This window comes from Rhagoletis pomonella, unplaced genomic scaffold (assembly GCF_013731165.1).
Source record: "Rhagoletis pomonella isolate Grant_MI unplaced genomic scaffold, Rhpom_1.0 Rhpom_scaffold_00005, whole genome shotgun sequence".
Lineage (NCBI taxonomy): Eukaryota > Metazoa > Arthropoda > Insecta > Diptera > Tephritidae > Rhagoletis > Rhagoletis pomonella.
In genome coordinates this window covers 53,756,195-53,777,097 of record NW_023458559.1, presented here as the reverse complement: position 1 = coordinate 53,777,097, position 20,903 = coordinate 53,756,195, and the positions used below count along the sequence as shown (strand labels likewise).

The following is a 20,903-nucleotide window of genomic DNA, read 5'->3' as shown; positions in this document are numbered from 1 at the left end:
TCTCAGCAAACTGACGCACTATGTCCATGGCGTTGTAAAGCTCTGCAGTTCATCATTCCATCTTCTACGGTACCCGCCGTCGCCAACGCGTAAATGTCCGTAAATCTTCCGCAAAATATTTCTCTCGAATTCTCCAAGAGTGGTGGTGGTTTTCGTATGTCGAGAGAAGACTTTACTTCTGAATTGCCTACTCAGTCCAAAGTTTCACTTGTTGTAAAGAGAGATTCTGCGTTGGATTTCCATGCTGGCTGTGTTTAATTTCCATTCTGCTGGTCTCAATGCTGGTTATCAAATAAGCAAAATTATCTACTTTCTCGCAATTATAACTGTTAAAAGTGACATGGGTGGAAAGACAAGAATGCGCTGACAGTTTGTTTGATGAAAAGAGATACTTTGTCGTTTGATGCTGTCGAAAGCGGCTTTGAAGTCGACAAATTGATGGTGAGTGTCTGCCCCAAGATTTGACTTATCGTGAATACCTGATCGATGGTGGATTTACCAGGTGTAAAGCCACACTGTTAAGGCCCAATAAGTTCATCGACAGTGGGCTTCAGTCTTTCACATAATACGCTCCATAAGACCTTGTAACCTACTCCGACTCGACTCCATCATCATCGACTGGGGGCTCGGATTCGTCTGCTTTCGGTGCTGCTACTATTCAATAGGGTGAAAAAGTGTTCCCTCCATAATTTAAGTACGTTCTGGACATCAATCACTAAGTCTCTATTGTTGTTCTTACAAGAGTTCGCCTAACTGTCTGGTAAAGTTTTCGGGCATTTTTGCTGTTGGGCAGCATTTTAAGTTCTTCGCACTCCCGTATTTCAGCCTCTCTCTTCTTATTGCTGCAAATCTTGCTTTGATGCGGGTTGTGGCGAGACGTTCGTCAACCGTGGTATATATACAGATATATGTTCATGCATATGTAGTATGTTCTCGTTTGGGATGTACCTTTTCATAGGCAATACAAAGTTATTCAAACTCAAAAAACAAAAACCCCCACAACAAAAGAAGTTGACCATTCTTTTGCAGAAATTAAATTCAAGTAAACTTCACCCTCACTTCCTGATTCCACCACGAATTCGCTCAGTTAGTAATCTGTTTTCCAATTGAGCAAGTTATACTCGAGTTCGCTCTGTTAAAACCTTTTCCACTCGCTTGCACTGCGCCAGCTGAAACTTTAAAAATATTTCGAAAACAGAAATTCATTTTAAGTTGTTGAACTGTGCTGCTCAGCTTCACTTTAAAGCTTAATGAACGACAGAAAACGAACTAGGCACCCACACATGCATACTGCCTAGTGTCAGTGTGCCCAAAGCGACACAGCTAAGCCACATCCTGCCGCACGTACGCAGAGACACACACGCAAGCGCGTACCGTGCATGCATATGTATGTATGTATATCTACTAGGGATGTTAATTTTTCGCTTTTTACGATCCCCGGATTTTCGGGATTTCGGGATGTCGTTAGATATTCATTACTCCCCCACCATCAAATAAATAATAAATAAATCCGTTTGAAACCTACTTTTTATTTAAAGTGGCGTTTTTATTTTCGCTCTCTGACGTCAGCATTTATTTTAAAGGACTTTGTAATTTCAAAGATATGATTAATTCCAAAAATTATTTAAAAAATTCAATGTAATGTAGTATAAAAATATGTGTGGCATCCCTAGTGGATTTACATACATATGCAAGAGGAAATTGCTTTAGAATTAAAAAAATAAATACATTTTTTGAATTCACAAGGACGAATAGATAATTTTTTAAGCTGATAAAGTTAAAAGGACGAAATTCGAGGATGTTATCGAGTTTATAAAAGCTTAACACATAATTTTTTCAAAAAAAAATATTGCGATATTTCAATGATAAAATTTTAAAAGGACATTTTCAATACTTACCAGTCCTTATGCACCAAAAAATTAATCTATTTAAATTCTACAGGATTTCCTCTTTAACTTGATACCCATACCTCTTCTCTAAGCGCACTTCACTGAATTTTTGAAATCATTTTTTAATTAATTTTAATTTTGTAAATTTGGAAGTGGAGTTTGAGCAAAAATACTGTGGATGGCATAACCGGAGTTGGACAGATGAGGCTATTTTTTCTAGCGCGGCCGAAGACCACCAATGCGGAAAGGAGTTTTGAGCAAAAATACTACTGAGGGCCTACCACGAGTTTAATTTTTCTTTGCGAAAATGCTAATTTTACCCCATTTTGAAATGGGCCCCGAGTGCCTGTTGAAGAGGCCGGCAGGCGAAGGATGACTTTTCTTAAAGTTTATACTGTGCTTTTTCTAATTAGTTGATTAAGTGACACACCCCTTCCCCCTCCGTCCACACCAAAAAATTATTGTTTAAATAACCGGACATTTCCCACGCACATCACTAAATCCTGTAATGCATTATTTGATTGCTATCAATGTGGCAAGGTAGCTCATAATTTTGTACAATTTATAAAACTTCAAAAACTTATTTTTTGTCAAAAATTTTGAAATTACTCTACCTTCTTTTTGTATCACGATACAAAAAAAAATTAATTATTAAATAAAAAAAAAAAATATACCCAATATTGGCCAACAAAAGGAGTTTTTATTATTGCCATCAGCGCAAATTACAAATCCCGAAAATCCCGGGATTATTTGCCAAGAATCGCGGGCTTTTCGGAACTTAATATCCACATGAATGTTCTACGAGTATGTTTCATGAGTCCTGTGTGTGTGTGTGTGTGTGTGTGACTGGCAAATGAATTTCAACAAAGTGCGCCGCATGAGGCAGTCAGTGGTGGTTGTATGCTTTGCTTGTCATTGAAAAGTTGCTGCCATCAAATATCGCCATAATTGCGCACGAACCGCTGGCAAACAAATGTTGGTGATGGCGGCGGCGACGGAAGACTGAAAGCCTCGACCGAGAGTGTAGGAGTATCGACAGCGCGTTTAGGAGTTGCGGAAATAGGAGCAACAGCAGGGGCAGTGCGACAGCAGTGTGTCTATTGCAAACTTTGTCAATGCCACACTCACAAGCGCACTGCGTGTGAAAGGCGAAAGATACGCTGACTTAGTTTGCTGATTGCTGCCAAGCAACGCTTAGCCTCCAGACGGTTTGGCAGCTAACAACCAGTGTTTTTGCCATAGACGCAACTTTTGTCACGCAAGTGCCCGCATTTTGTTGCTGCCCCTGCTGCTTCTGAGGTGAAATCGCGTTTTAAGGCCAAATTTGCCGCCGCCGCCGCTCCTATTGAAAACTGCGCCGCGCTCTCGACTGTCAGCGCCACACTCGCACAATCCATGTAAAAGAGCAAAAATTTAATTAAAAGACCAGTTCGTCTAAATTCAAGTGCGCACGTATGGCACTATGATTGCGCTCCACAAACTCACAAGCGGCGCACTGCCACCGCCATTGCCTTGGCAAGTCACCAAACACCCACAGCGTGTTACACATATTAATGCTGCAGCGCTGTTGGTGCAATTTATTGAAAATGTTACGCGCCATGAAGACGCAACGGACGAAACAAGTGTCGGAAGCTATGGCGCAACATTGAACACAGCAGCGTTTTGGTGGGTGGTGGAGGTTGGCAGCGAGCAACTTAGCGTAACGGCAGTAAATGTCAACACTTAAACGCCGTTGACAACATTGAATGAATGAATTGGACTCAAGCACCATCGAACGCAATAAAACGCCGGGGAACGGATGTTAAACTCAACACAGCCACAGTTACGTCGATGATTTCTGCCGCTGGATGGCCACCGTGATGATGGGTCACACAGTGCTGTAGAGCAGGCTTCCCCAAAGTGGGTGCCGCGGCACCCTGGGGTGCCGGGAGCGTATGCCTGGGGTGCCGCTAGTGGCTAGAGTATACTAGTGGTGCGGGCAAATTCTTTACACTTTCCATACACAACGCAAGCGGTTTGATCAAACTGCAACATGGCGATCAGTAAATCAAAAAAAATTTATTATTATAAAAAATTACTTTCAGCGGCTTGTCAAACCCCATACACAACACAAATGGCTTGCAGCAAAGGGATATTTCGCATACATGCCCTTTTCACAACCATTTTTGGTACTTTTGTAGACCTAGTCTGCGTTTCATCTACTTTTCTTCCCGTTTTCGGATTAATTTTCAGATTTTTTGCTTGCTGGGCTGTTCTCGTAACCAGCGCAGCAGATGCGCGCACGTGTATATGTTACTTATTCTTTGGAACTTCACAATCACACTGTGAAAGAGTGAATCAACACGATTTTAGAGGCAGTCGAGAACGAACTTATAAAAGATTGAAAACTTGTGAATTTTTTAGTTTGCCACTTGATGAAAGTACCGACGTAGTGGGACTTAATGTTCTTCTCGTGTTAGTGAGGTACGCATTCTTAATACAAATCGAAGAAGAACTTTTGATGAGCGAAGTACTTGAGACTTACACCACTAGAGTCGAAATTTTTAAAACTATCGACAAATTTGTACAGAAAAATAGTTTGAAATGGAGCCAAGTGTGCGGATATTTGCAGTGGTTGGAAAAACGAAAGGAGCGATGTCTAGGATGACGCAAGAGGTAGAAAACGCCACGAGAAGTCACTCTATGATCCGTCGGTATTCCCTGGCGACTAGGGAGATGCCGCCACTAGATTTAAACACGTATTGGATGACGCTTCGAAGATAACAGAGACCTGCGAAATTATGTATATTTTAGAATTTCCAACAATTTGCATGAAAACCCCATAAATAAACAAAGTTAATCAGAAAAAAACGTACATATGTAACTTCAGAGTTAACGCTAATAAAATTGATAACAGATCACCAGCAATTTAAATGGAAAATGATTTTTTTATTTTCTGTCAATTTCCATATAGTAATAAAAAAATAAAAATCATTAAATTGCTTTCGTGAAATTGACCGTAAAAGTTATTTTCTTAGCGTTAACGAGCATTACCAGCGTTAACTTGGAAGGTTTAGAAAAACCCATTGTCGAATATTTTCCCAACACTGACTCTGAGAATGTCTACAGCTGGATAATAAACCCGTTTTCATGTGACCCGAAAAGTAAACCTACTGGGATGACAAATTAAGCTTTTGAAAACCTTCTGGGCATCAGTGAAGACAGCACTTTGAATATTAAATACTACGAAGTGAGCCAAGAGAGTTCTGGATGCAAGTGTATGCACTGGTGTTGGCAAGATTGCATCACTTTTACTTTTACATTTCTATGTGAGACTGCATTATCAACAAATGCTTACATAAACCAGTAATTTTTAAAGAAAAAACAAAACCGACTTCATTTCCCATATAAAAATTTAAGATTATCGTTAATCTCTTAATGATCCAATGATCGAATTTAAACCAAATTAGGATCTGACCACTTGTGAGGTAACACATTTCCTTTAAAAAAAAAAAGAATTATAGTAATCGGTGAACGTGGTCCAAAGTTATGCGGTAACATATAAAAAATAAAAATAAAAAATAAAATATTCCGACGAATTGATAACCTACTCCTTTTTGTGAAGTCGATTAAAAACAAATACACCAGCAAGCCTTCAGCGTCAAATGATTTCAGGATAAAATTGTCCAAAGCTCCCAATAAACGTAAAGGAAATAATGAAATCATCAAACCAATTTCAGTGCTCACATTAAAGCTAAAGGAGCATAAAGTTTGCATTGTGTTCTCTTGTTTTCGTATACATTTAAGAGTAGGGGTGCCGCGAATTTTTTTTTAGCACAACAAGGGCGCCTAGGTGAAAAATGTTTGGGAACTCCTGCTGTAGAGTACTCAAAGTACGCAATTTGTTGCTGTTCATGCCGCTACAAACAGATTTTATGTGGGAAGGGATTGAGTGGGGTTGGAGGCGCACACCAAGCACCAATCAGGCAACTGCTGCAACTTGAAATGACGCAATAAACCTGTTTCGAATGCACAAGTACAAGTGATTGAAAATTCAAGCTAAAATTACGAGCAAAATACATCGGCAGGAATGTACTAACTATATGCCTACACCGGCACATTTATTTTTATATGTGTGTTTATATGTATGTTTATAGATACATATGTACAATGTGCAGTGTTATTTTGTAGGCTATAAAACTGTTTATCCAAAAATATTCTAAAAATTATTATTTGTCAAAAGAAATAAAGTTTAAAACTTCAAATTATTTTAACATCTAGAAATAAAAATTAATAAAATTATATGTAGTTCAAAAAACTAAGACCACGCTTTTATAGAAACAAAAAACTAAAAAGTATAAAATAAGTTACAGATATAGCGATTCTATTTAAGAAGAATAGGAAATTCCTTAACTTGTTTTAATTTAACTTTTTAAACTAGCTTAAAATATGATTAAAGTGATTGGTCCATAGTCATAATCAAAATAAAGTCGACTGTAAAGTTAATTACAGTTTCTTTGACAGACATCCCATCGAAAATTATTTTTATTTTCTCCTTTTTAGTATTTTGAAATATTGCAGCCAATATTATTATGTCAGTATATTTCTGATTCTGCCTAATTCTTTCATCGGTAAATAGATTTAAGTAGGTAATACGCATATGTATATGTATTCTGAATATAACCCAAATCGGAGCATTGGTGCCGATTTTTTAAATTAAATAGTTCCACGCGGCACATAAGTGCGAAATTTGTTGTTGTTGAACCAAATTTGTTGAATATGTTGAACCAAATCGGATTATCAATAGAATTTTTCCAAATATCCCGACTCCTGTGCCACCTATCAGCAACAATTAATTCCTTTTCATATACACTATACATGTTTCAAATATAGACTAAATCAGAGCATAATTGCGGGTTTTGAAAAATATATCGATTCCTGCGCCACCTAGCTGATTAATTTATCTTTCATATTGCATTGTCATCGAGTTCTGAGCTAAGTTTCAAGTTTCAAGTCTGTAGCTCATAGGAAAGTTTGTAAAATATTAAATGCAAAATTCCAGGACATACATTCATACAAGTGAATTTAATAAATAAATAAATTTATCAAAGAATTTAGATTCCAAAAATAACGATTATTCTTGATCGGAAAAATGAGAATCATAGTTACTTAGCTTTACATTGTGTGAGCTATAGTAGCAGCTGGCCAACTTGGCCACAGACGAAATCTTTGAAGAAAGCAGGCATTCCAATTTTTCTCAAAACTGCTAACTAAATTGGAGATTTAATCGTATGTCAAATGAAAAACGGAATCCGGCCAGTTCAGTCGCTTTAAAATCACTTGTTACCCCATTTTGAGACATACATATAGATCTACTACTAAAAAATTATCTTTTCTCTCACCTTCCAAATCCACCACACGTCCGGCTCGTTTCAGTGCACGCACCGCCTCGTCGTGTGTCGCTTCGCGCAACTCTTCACCATTAACCGACAAAATGGCATCGCCCACGTACAGCCCCTTTGCCTGATCCGCTGCCATGCCACGAAATATTTTCGATATCAGTATAGGCATACGATTTTCGCGACCGCCCTTAATGGAAATGCCGAGACCGTTGTTGTCCGATTTAATGATGCGTACCTGCCAGCAAAATAAGCAAAAATTAATGATAGAGCCATGTCAGTCGCATGTTACGATATCAGCACGCGCACAGACACACACGCACTTACATGTCTCTTTTGATTTGCCACATGATCAGGTACATCGCACATATCCAGTCCATTGTCCATGGTATTATTGTTCAGCAAGTGGTCACCGCCGCCACCGTTATCTGTGCAGTCTGCATCAGTGCCGCTGCCGCCACCACCGCTGCCCGCGCCCATGCCACTAACGCCGCCCATGCCCTGCATGGAGGCCGATGAAGGTATGGAGCCATTATGACCGCTGTGGTTGCTGCTGCAAAAGTGCAACGATAACAATAAAGTATACAATTAAGAATTCACTTCATTACAAAATGCGCGCAGTGCTTGCGATATTTTCAAATGTTAATAAACTTTAGTGCATACATTTCGTATATTAATATACTTATGTACATATGTATGTAAATAGCATATTTATTTTATTTTTATTATTGCACATCCACATATGTACTCGTACTTACCCCAAAGTGCCGTTCAGTGTGGTCGATTGATCCACACTGATTGCCGCCGCATCGCAAGACTCGTCCAAACTAATTGCCAGAAAGTCGGTTTCGAGCGTCACCAGCACCCGATACCAGGCGCCCCGCACGCGCGTCTCCAGCGTGCCGCAACGCATGCCAGATGGTGAATGTTGTGCGGCGGTGATGGCAGCTGTTGCCGGCTGCTGTGCATTCACACATCCAGTCAGAGGCCGGCCGATAGCTGAGGACTCCACCATGGCGTCGCACGCCGCGGCAGCACAGCCGTCAATGTGTGGCTATCAGTATCACTTACTCGGTGACGGTGGGAGGTATGCGACCGTTGGCAATGATACTGTGGATGGCGATGATGATGACGCGAATACAACAGTCGCGTTCGGTTGGATGACTGTGTCTCAAAGTGGAATAAGCTGACAAGACCCAGCAGCGTACTCGGCGTACAAATAGCCTCGGCAAAATCGGTAAAGGATCTAATATTTGATATGAGCTGGCTGATATGTGTTACGGCGAGTGTTCAGTGATGGGCAAATTGTTTAATATGGGCACATAAAACTGCTGAAATGAGAACAAAAGAAAATGATTTAAATTTAGGGTTTAAGTTTAGTCAGGAATAGGGTGTTCGGCTTTTTCCAAAACCGATTTTCTATTTATTCGAAAAATTCCAATTTGTTTAAAAACGGTTACCGATTTGGAAATTAAACCGGATAAAGCGGTTTTATTTTACATAGTTTTCATACAGTGAAAATGCTTATATTGATGATCAAAAATTACAATAAAACTATTAACAAAGATAAACATTAATTTATTGGAATCAAAAGTGATGTATTGTTCATACCCAAATAACCTAGGATATAATTTTAACACATTTGTTGAAACTTTTGATGATTGGTCAAGACTTGCATGAAATGAAAAAAACCGATTTGTCCGATAAAAAAAAGCCGGTTTATTCGATATTCGAAAAATCAAAATTTCACAAAAAAGCCGTGTTGGAAAAACCGAGTCAATCATCCTAGTTAGGAGTATTGAAATCTAAACTTTTGTTAGGTAAGAAGTGTGCTTTACTGGCCCTGCGTTGATATGCGAGGTTTCAAAAATGAAATTCAGTTTTAACAGAGGCACCGGACAAAGATACTACCAGTCAATTGAGTTTTCTTCCTACTTTACCCTCTACAACTGGAAAATTCAATTTCCCCAAATTGTGTACATTTTTTGTCCACTAAAAACATCTCTTCAAAAATGCAATCCAGCGAAAGCAGTGGCCAAAATTCAGTCAACTGAAAGAGCAAGTAATTAAATGTATCCTCTCTCCGTCTTTCTACACACAGATTGCAAGGCAGACCAAAGAGAGATCGCATACAATTGATAAATCCAGATGGAGGTGTGGTTGTAAATGGGCGAATGAAAACACAAAACAACCGGCCAGAAAAACCACAGCACCACACAGCACAAAAACAAAATTTACAAACAAGCTGTGTGCTTTAGCTGACACAAACATATAGAAAATCACGAACTAGTTGTCAGATACACAACAGACAGTGGCTCCGACGAGCAGCCGAGGTGGGACGCCAGTAAAGAATGCAATAAATAAAAACTAGAAGTGAAAACAAAATGCAATAAAATGAAATTAAAAGCACAGCGCGCCAGCTGTCAATAAAATGTGGTGGCACTAAGCGCGCACAAATACAGTGACAGCAATAGCCATCCGGTTAACTGACCGGAAATCGAGTGAATGTGTTACGCCGTGCTGGTGTATGCTTGTCTGCTGATGTGTATGTGTGTGAGCCACTGCTTGAACGTCACAGTGCATTTCAAGGCAAACACTTCGCACCAGTGTTGCCGCCACTCAGAGAACTTTCTAGCCAAGATTAGACGAAAAAGATACCAAATGTAAGGAAACATAACCAATTTTTTTATTAGATTAACAATTCAGGTCACGACAAACTCTTTTATATAGTACATATGTATAGAAAAAGTTTACAAACCAAGAAAATCTATTTTTATTTGCATTTTTGAAAAATAAATCCTTTTAAGGCTGTAAGACGTAAATACATATTTTAGAAAATTAGCCCCCGTATTAGATGCAAATGTGCCTTCGTAAATATTACCAGACTCTAAATGGCGTTTTTAAATAAGTACATAGGTACACAGTTTCCAACTTCTTTGTAAGAATCAATGAAATACCTAATCGTGAGCAAACAACCATATTGCATACATTTTAAGATTAAGATTAAACAATTAAAAATTGGGCTTATTGAACTATATCGTCGCTCAGCACGAAATACCTCGTATACGTCAAACGTAGTACCGCGTATGCGATGGTAAATAAATTTTCAAAACTGTGGAATAGTATTTTCACTGAACCTACTTGCAGTAAGATTATTATTATTAATCTTAACTTAAATTAATAAAGTAAGCAGTAATGGAAAAAGAATAACCAAATTCCTTTTTTTTATTGTACACACATGAAGTGTCATTGGATTCCGCATATACGAGATATTTATATATGTGCTATCTAAGTATGTATTCACTTGAAGTATTATTATGTATTCTGTATATTTTAAAACAAATACATACATTTGTAAGTAGTATTAATACATTTATTCCAAAAATTCTTACTTGGTTTCACTGCTGGCGCTGCCACTGCTGCTGCTACTCTCCTCAACCTCGACAGGTGAGCTGGCCTATGCCAATTAAAAACTACAGTAAATATTAAAAAAAAATAACCAACACGAGAAAGACCTTAACCACTTCACAGGCAAGAAAAAAATAGCAAAACGGCAACACTGCTTCGCACACTCACTTTGATTGCGTCGCTGACAACAACAGCAACAATGCAAACCAATTGAATGCAGTCAGACAACAGCACAACAGCCGGCCAAAGAAGCAACAAAAGCAACAACATTATTGGAAAATACCACACTATACACTTATGTTGTCAAATGGGAATTGCGGTTTCTTTTTGTTTTCTGCTCTCCCATTTTCTACTTTTAATTTGTTGCATTAGAAATCGGGCCGTGAGCGGGGGATAAGATGGCAATTGTTCAGAGCTGAGTAAGTGGCGTGGGAATAGGCAGCATATCGCCGTTTAAAGTATAAAGCTGCGTATCAGGATAAGGCAAAACCGGGTATCAAGATAAGGCAAAACTGCGTATGTGAGGTTGCATTAATTATTTTCTAGAGAGACTCATTTCAAAATGGTTCTTTTTTTTAGAAAGCAATAGCATTTCTCGCTTGTATATTTCAGGACAAAAGGAAAAGGATTGAGCTAAGAGCTTGTGTGAGCAAATCCAATTTTTGGCAGCAAATGTCAGTTACGCGGCTTTGCAGAATGACGACACGCGGTTTTGTATTTAAACAAAAAGTATGTAATTTGTAGAAGGTGCAGGAGATCAAAGACAAATCAAATACCGTATGGCGGTCGGCAGTGCCAACAGCTGATGTTACATAAAGAAGGCGCTATTAGCATATTTAGTCTTATCATGAACAGATTCACTTTGCACTTTTGGTTTCCATGTAATTACTATGGGCGGTTGTCAAATTTTCGGGCTACGGGCGAAGAAGGCGGACTATATGAGCTTTTAAACGACATAGCCATAGTTAAGCGCATTAATATACAACGATTGAGTTGCCTTGGGCATTTTTTACGCATGGATGAAAACGCACCAGTGAAAAGATCTTTCGAGCTTGCATCCCTGAATGGACAACGTTTACAAGGGCGCCAACGAACAACATGAAAGGGCCAAGTACCCAAGGGCCTGTCAGTACTCGGGATGAACAACTAGCGCAAATTTTCAATGAAGGGAGGGAACCGGTGAAGTGTTTAGATCTCGGTCCAAACTGACAAGCGGTTGTACCGCCAACTAAGAAGCATAAGATATTTTGAGCTTACGTACCAAATAACTAGAAGCGACAATTTTTGCTAACCCATCACTCAAGAATTTGACGAATGGGGTTGGAGCGTGGTGGTTATTCTGTTATATGGTATATGCTGATACTGACTCTGACCAGTTCGACAATTTCTAAAAACTTTCGAAGTCGAGACTAGCTAGAGCTGTTTTCAGAGTGCCAAAGTGCCATAGGCCAAACGAAATGCATAAAAAGTGAGCTTAAGCTCAGACTAATTTTTCGCACTGATCAAGTGACTTTAAGCTCAAGAATTTGTTCTGAATATCGAGTCTTAGCTTAAGCTCACTTTTTATGCCTGAGGCCCAATGGCTCTATCCAACTCGATTATCAGTGCAAAAACTGAGTTTGAGCTTAAGCTCGCTTTTTATGCCTGAGACTCATTGCCGGTGCCGCCAGCTCTCTACCCTGCGAATAATGCGATGGTTCCCGAATACTTCACCTCAACTGGATCCTTGCCGATGAACTATCCTAACTTTGTTCTAACTCAGCACTGTCAAACAAACTCTCCTGTGCAGTAATAAAGGCGTTATGCTATGAAGTTAAGACAGCCTACTGTCCATCAGTACATACATTCCGATTGTATAGGAGATTTAAATATTTAAAATATCATTTTCTAAAGTGGGAGAACTACATAGTTAGTTGAGCTGCAATGTAGTAGTAAGCGAGCTTGGAATTGAAAGCTTTCAGATATAGACTATGTAGTTTCGCAAACTTTCATAAATATTTATGAATAAACTCTAACTACGTTATTTGCTTGACATGCGAGTCCACCAACTCTAATTGTGTCGAATTAATTTTGCTTTCGTCGAAATGTCATGGAAAGTTATCTTAAATGCAAAGCAACAAAATAAATTGCCACAGACTAAAATTTTTCTTCGAAACTTTGATGATGTTTATAAATACGTAAAGACGTATATATAGAGATGTATGTATGTACATACATACATATGTGTGCGGCAACAAATCAAGCCAAACTCCATTTCATTCTAAACTCTCCCTTGGCGATGATGGCAAATTGCTCGTAACGTCAGTGCCTTGGGAAATTCTTGTTTTGCTTTGATGAAAATAAAACCTTGGCATCATACGTATGTATTTATATGCATATGTATATACTACGTATGTATGTATGTATACAAATGATATGTTTATACGTATGCACATGTATGTATGTATGTATATATGGAAATACGATGTACTTGTAATCTTTTACATATTTGCTAAAATTTCATTTTACAAATGTCTACTCGTTAGCAGCACGACTTCCAGTTACGTCAGTCTGAAATTTCCATTTGCCTGGGCTGTCATCTTCACAGCATATTGTTTTTGTAATGTTATTTTGAGCTGTAAATCGCACAAGTCCTAGCATCGTTGACAAAAAGAAAAATCAAATATGTCAAGCTACTGGATTCCATGTAGGGAGGACTCCTCTGAATGGGTCTGATAGAAATTTGTTGCTTGTGGATTGTTTTGGCTTTGATAAAGCATTAATATAAATATACAATAATGATTTTGCTTTACGCTCGAATTAGTGAAAATTTAATTAAAAAAGTTCGATTTATTTGGGGATTCTTCAAATGGCCAGCAAAGACTAGGTAACGGAATTTTTTCTCTCTCTGATTGAATTTTTGATATGCGAATAATAATTTGTTAAAGTTATTTTGAATTTCCGAACTTAACATTTTTATCAGGTTCAGAGCTTTTGTCATTGAGACCATTTGGAAGCTCTGAAAGGATTCTTGCGCAGCGAAACTAAAACTCCCGGTAAGTGCAGTCGATAGAAAGCTATTGGAAATTCTCAGAAATCCATTTGGATCATCAAAAAGCCCACAGGCGTGCTTTTAAAACTCGCAACTCTAAATTTTGATCGCCACAAATATCTAAGTGAATAAAAATACTGCCGATAGGATATACAGCAACATACGATCTGATATGAAACAAGAAGATTGTCTCTACGAAAAGTTTCTAGACTAATGGCCTTATGCATAAATAAAATAATGTAGCTTTATAAAAGGTTTATAAATTCAAAAATTTATGAAAACGTCAATTTATAAAGCTCTTTAAACCTACTTTATTTTTTATAAATAAGGCCATAAGGTTACAATAGGCGAAAATTTCATGGAGATTCCAAATTCAATTTACATACGGTTAAATTTTTACGAGTTAAATTTTTTTGTAATTTTTCTGTAAAAATAGTGTACAAGCTTTAAGTAAAACCATATACATCAACGCAAACCTTACCTAAAAATGTTTTTAAGGTTCAGATTAAAAAGCCGGAATTTTTATAAAAATTTTTTTAACAATTTTTCGAATCCTACTGAAAGAAGTCTGATAAGGAAATGTGGTGACTTCCGAAATAGCTATCACTTCTACCATTTTTTCAAATTATTGTTGCTTTTCCACAATAAGTTTTCACTGAAAACGGCCTCGAGCTCATAAAAATTGTTGAATATAATTGTTATAAAGGCCATAAAAATAACAAAAACAAAACTTGTTTAATTAAAAAATATATATATTAAACTGGAAAATATTGTGAATATTTAAAAAGCTCAACATGTGGTCACTTGTTTCAGTCACTCTATGTGAAAGTTCTTATTGGTTTAACATATCTTTTAAAAGTCACATTTCATAGAGAAAATCTGCTTGTTTGCATTACTTAAAAACGGAACACTGTTTAATTTTTTGAAAAGTCTTCCTGAGGTCATTAAAAATAACTTCTTTTGAATTTTATATAATGTCTTCTTCAATTAATTTAAAACACATACAGGGCAATTCGGGCAACTGTCTTCCAACTCACCACAGTCTTTCTCCTAACGAGGACTTTTTGGCGTCGTGATGTTCGCCTTTTAGCAGTAAGTATAATTAAAATAAATTTAAAAAACATACATATTTTTCTTTTCAAACAATAAAAAATTATAAATAAAAGAAAATTAAACTCGAAAAATAAAAAAAAAATTTATCATAAAAGAAGGAAATAACAATTAATAATTTTTATTAAAAAAATACAAAAGCGAATAAAGAAAATTTAAATGAAATAATAAAAAATATATTTTTCTTTTTAAAACAGTAAAAACTAAAAATTAAAAGAAAATGAAAGTAACAAAAGAGCAACAAATTAAATTTGAAAAAGAAAAAAAAGAGTTTCTAAAAATTAAATTAAATTAAAAAATATATATTTCCTTTTTAAAAATAAAAGATCTGAAAAATTAAACTAAAAAATAAATGTAGATTAACAGGGCGATTCTGGCAACTGCCTGTCAACTCACCACAGTCTTTCGAAAGACTAAAGCTCTTCGTAAGACAATTGTCAATTCTACTATCTTGAAAGTTAATTTCTGTCTTTCGAAAGACTAATTGAATGATCTGCTAAATTAAGTGAAATTAAAAATTATACTTTTTGTAAAACTCTAAACATCAAATTAGAAAAAGAAAATAATGAAATTAAAAAAAAGAATATAGTAGGTACTTAAAAATTGAAAGAAAAAAAAAATTTTTAGTTTTATAACAAAATCTAAAAATTTGGACAAAATTAAATAAAAAACAAAAAATTAAAAAGGTCCTAAAGATTTAATTAAATAAAATAAAAATATATATATATATTAACAGAAAATTAAATAAACAAAAGAAAAATAAATTACTGAGCTTTGTACCACGATTATTAAAAATATAAAAATTAAATGTTAATAAGTCACAATAACACTGACAAAAAATAAATTACATTTAAGAGAGAAGAAAATAAAACAAGAAATTAAAAAATATATAACATTCTTTTTAAAAGAATAACATTTAAAAATAAAAAAAAAAATAATAATTAAAAAAGAAAACTTTTAAGTGAAAGTAGCTAAAATAAGAGTAAAAAAACTATGTAAAGAACTATGTAAATGACTTTTTAAAACAATAAAAAAACCTTTTAAAACAATACAATATAAAAATTAAAAGAAATTAAGTTATAAAAGAAAAAAAAATTCATTAAAAAAATACGCTGCTCCAGGACTCGAACTCGGATCTTTCGACCTGCACATCAGTGCTCTGCTCACTAGGCCATTGTGACTAGCTAAATGAAATATGTACATACATACAAGTGCTTTCTCTCAAAATAGTTGTTCACCATGAGAGAGCTTTTTTGTTATTCTAGGACAAAAGTCTTTCGAGCTATCTTGTCATCGGTTTATAATTTGTCTTACAGAAGACTTTTTACTATCTTAGCCAGAACTGCCCTGATAATTTCAGAGAGGCCGCCACCATAGCCGAAATAGGTACATTGGTATACTGCCACTCTGTAGGTCTGGGGTTCCTAGATAGGTCTGCGCAGACTTGTTTTTTTTTTGTTCATTTTTGAGTAGGTAACTTAATTAAACACGCAAGAACTCCTTCTTGATTTTATTGAAAAGCTAATCCAACTAAAAATAGGAAGTATTCTTCTTGAAGAAAAACTATACAGATATCTTCTAGCTTTTTTTCTATTTAATTAGAAGATTTTCGCTCTGTGTACCAATAATGCGTTTATTAGATCAACCAGAACCTAAATTATCCTTTGAAGTTACTTTGTGTAGCTTGACTGATTTTTGACAAACATTTTTAGACTTGAAATTTATGTATGAATGCGCCCTGGAAAGTATTTTCAAATTGATCAATACATTTTTGTCCTAGCTTTGCTTCGTTATCGCTCTTTGCAACTGCAGTCAATGTAAGTTGACTAGTTATTGCCTCTACTGCTGCTGTCGCGTCCGCTGACTTCATGACCGTTATAAATATTGTTGATTGCCTTCGCGCTGTCAATGCTGCCAATTTGTGAACTTTTATTGCGTCGCCCAACGCATTCTGCTCAAATCTAGGAGCGCCTGAAGTGGCGCACGCAGGCGTTGTGGTGTAGAATTGCCAAGGCAACAACAACTTTTGAAAATAAATCGAAAAGCAAAAAAAAACACAACAAGCATTACAAATAATTCAACCAGAGCACTCGAAACGTGTAAAAAGTTGAAAAAACAGTTGCACAGCTTCCGGGCACACAAAAGTGGTGCAAAGCAACTCAAAAATTCCAACGAAACCAAACCAACCAACATGAAGTTGAGCTTTGGGCTGAGTGAAGTGGTGGAGTGGTATGTTGAACAAGAGCAAATAAAAAACGGAAGCGAGTTGCAAAGCTTGTCGAGAAACGTCTAGCGGGGAGCGGGTGCTACACCCAATGGCGGAAGCAAAGTGCATACGCGTGGCAGGGCATTGAGTGGTGACTATAAAAATAAAGTTAACGGCATTTGCGGGCGTAACGAGTAAACAATAAAAACTTAGGCGACAGCACAATGCAGAAAAATTAAAAACACCTTAAGCAATTTTTTAATCAGTAAGTATATGCACATAAATGAAATCATCTTCGTACATAGGAAGGCGAGAAGCTTTGCTCGCAACTGTACTTTTATGTGTACGAATCTGTATGTTGAAACCGCGGGTGCAACACATACATATATAGAACAAAACTTCGCTTCGCACTTGCAAAAGTGTACAGCTGAGAAAATGAGAATATCACGAGTACTTAAGCTGTTGCGATACCGCGTTTTAATTTATTTTTTATCAGCTTGAAAGACACTTTAGCCATTTAGTATTTTCTCGTCTGATTGCTTCAATATAAAGGAACACAAAAATCTTCTCATCAACAACAAAGGGCACAAAGTCACGTTTACGCACGTGTTTACGACATTGCAAAAATTCAATTTATTAATGCTACACGCCAGCGATTACAAACACGCAACGCAAATATATGTAAATACTTACATGTGTATGTAGGTACATTAGAGTGGTCCAAAATAAGTTGAGTCGTAATTTTATTGCTATCACGCCTAGGATTGTTCTATATGGAAAAAATATACCTACCCCTATTTTTTGATTTTGAAATCATATATTTAGAGGTCGCTCAAAGCGCTCAAAGTTTTTCATGTATTTTATATGGGGGAAAAACACTTTTCGTAGAAATGGTATACAATTCTTCAAAATCAGTATTTATCGATCGGAGAACTCCGTTTCTCTTCGAGGGACTTTTAATAAAAATAGCCAATTGTTTATTTAACTATTCTCTGGTACTTAATAGTTTTTATTTCTCCACCCATTACATTTTCTGGCATTTTCTGTGGGTTTTGGCGGACCTATAAATATGTGTGAAAAAACGCTTAAATAAATACTTGGGTATTTAGAGTATTCACAATGTATGTAGAAGTCATTCTGAGCATTTGTGTATACATTTGTCTATATCCATCCCGTTTCGTTTTGGCTGTTACAAACAACCGTTATGTGAACAAAGTTAATATACCCTTGTGCACAAGTGCGCTCGGGTAAAAAAATACGGGTATATTTTTTGCTATGTGAGAACATAAAAATTCCGAATTAACTATTTCATATGCATTTCTGGACCACGCTAATGTGCATTGTACATGCTTAATTCCATAGAACAAAGGTAAGCGCGTGAGTAGCTGCGAACGCGTATAGAAAAGCCAATGGTTAGCAACCATTCGGCTCGGAAGCACATGCACATAGGTTTCCTTCGGTTCCTCCCCATATCTATCATGGTTCCACGTAGGATCCTTGCTGTTCAGACATTATTAGCTGTTACGTGGTGGGCTGCCTGTAAATGGCGTACATACATTTTAGACTTCATTGAGTTGATTTTGATTGACTCCCAAAGCGGATGGCTTTACGTTGAAGGTAGCAAATATATATATATATATTTTTTAACTGTCTGGGATATATTAAACGGAGTTATGTATCTGCTTATTGATAATACAAAACATAAACTCAATTTATATTCAGTCTCAGAATATCAAGAGAAATCCACATTAGAGAAAAGCACGAGGGTCAATTTACCATATTTTGGTGCGGATAACTTTGTAGTATGTATGTATATATGTGTGTGTTGTCCCCGCTCTGCATGCTTGGCACATATATATACACTTACTCAGATGTGGACATTAAAATACGCGCGTAATAAATTTTTGTATGAAAATATTATTTTTAAATACGAACATTTTTAAAGGATAATCAAATATAAGGTATTCATTTTTACTATGCATTATTTGCACTGTAGAAGGCACTGACATCAACTGACAGGGTGACTTTAAACCGTACGTGGACTCTTCAATCTCAACGAGACAGTACACCCACCGCAATTGAGGGCTAAACGATATTCATCGCGACACAGTTCGTACAAAACTGAGCGCAATCCGCGACAACATCATGCTCTCACTGGCCGCCAACTACTCATCTCCGTAGGGGAAACAGAATTCGCGCAAGAGACTAGATTCTCCTCTGGTTCTACAGAGGTCGGACCGCAGTTACAAATGCATAGCCAGAATTCGGGCGAGGACCGCATGTCACCAACCCGTCCGAATCGTCGGTTCTTGGCATCAGACGCCTTTTTGTAGAAATAACAGACCACAAAGCTGCGAGGTACCTTTTGCTCGGCTAAACGATTTTAGCAGAGCTGTTTGCAAACTTAAAACTCCGATTTAGCGACCATGGAATTGCTATCATTAACTATGAATTTCCGCCATGCTTTGTAAATTTTAGCTTTGCTTCTCATTAATCACCTTCAGATCTGTTGAGCTCCAAATATTTTGAGACTTTTTCTTCTCGCACAAGGATAATCTCATTGTATGTACTTATCGAAAGATTAAATGCTTAATTCAAGTAAAGGGGAATTTCATATTAAAGTCTGGTAAGGGTTCAAAAATAATGATAATTTTTCTTTTCTAAAAATACTCCATTAAGAAAATCACTTGAAAGTATTTTACCAGGCAGCGCCACAGCTTTTATCAAACTCTTTTGATTATTTAGTCCTTTAATATCTGAATTCGGTTAGTTTTATTAACAGCTTAAGCTAAGTTAACCGCTAAGCAGGCGATAAATGACATCTAACATCATTAGTGGTAAGAATGCACACCACAACACTCACTGCCATACTGACCAGCAAAAATCTATGAGCCTAAGCGCTCACATCATTGAGGGAAAGAGAGAGCGAACACCATTTATCAACTAACAAATGATTGGAGTAAATAGCAGCACAGTAGTTCGAAGTGAAAAAATACCACCAGGAAGGCAGCGGTGGACTTACAGTGGTGAAAATACATATGAATAAAGACGAGACATTTTGACAAGCTTGGGCTATAATTCCTATGCTTATTTAAAGTTTATTATTTTCTTATGAAAGTATGACTCGTTATCTAAAAAACAAAAAAATTCAAGTCGGAATTTCAAACTGTATATAACAAGTAATGTTTAAAGTATAAACCAACCTTAATTCTCAATAAAAATTTAAGATTACCGTTAATATCTTAATGATCCAATGATCCAAATTAAGATGGGACCACCTTTAAAAAATGAATTTTATGTTATCAATTCAGCCAAAAAAATTTCCAAAAATCAATGATAAGTCGTAGCTACTTTGAACCTGCACTATATGATACTTGAAAAGGCTATAAAACTGCATACCAAAATTTCTTTCTAAAAATTTGTATTAAGTAGTTTGAAACTTTATCGAATTTTCCAAATTTTTTTTACAAAATTTTAATTCAGACTTATAAGGTTTTAGAAGGCTATAAAGCTGCATACCAAAATTTTTTTTTTAAATTCGTATTAAGAAGTTTGAAACTTTATCGAATTTTCCAAATTTTTTACAAAATTTGAATTCGGACTTACAAGGTTTTTGTTTGATAAAGAGCTATATTCCCATTAAAAAAAAATAGCACTCGTTAAATAAATAAAAGAAAACTAGCCAAAACTTATTAAATTGTCGTGTCCCTATTTATGGTTTCGCTACCGTACATACAAAGTAACGCTAGAAAAATGTTCATTCAATCAAATGTTCAAAATCCATTCTGGCACTACAAAAATGATGTTTCAATGTTATTTCAAGTGCAATTTTGGGCTTATTTCGGACTTCGCAAGTACCACGATAAATGTGTATGTGTTGT

General features: G+C 36.3%; 1 protein-coding gene across 5 annotated transcripts in view; it reads right to left on the bottom strand.

The window, feature by feature from the left end:
• The window catches only part of LOC118739230 (beta-1-syntrophin-like), a 150,803-nt gene that overhangs the window by 85,216 nt on the left and 44,684 nt on the right, over window positions 1-20,903 (bottom strand). For 3 of the 5 annotated variants that reach the window (XM_036470433.1, XM_036470435.1, XM_036470436.1), the window contains exons 2-4: window positions 8,026-8,598; window positions 7,595-7,820; window positions 7,271-7,505 (exon numbers count right to left, since the gene is read on the bottom strand). In XM_036470433.1, coding sequence (XP_036326326.1) covers window positions 7,271-7,505; window positions 7,595-7,820; window positions 8,026-8,282 — 718 coding nt within the window. In that variant the 5' untranslated portion in view covers window positions 8,283-8,598. The remainder of the gene's footprint in view (window positions 1-7,270; window positions 7,506-7,594; window positions 7,821-8,025; window positions 8,599-20,903) is intronic. The other 2 variants (XM_036470434.1, XM_036470437.1) reach the window with 1 other exon arrangement.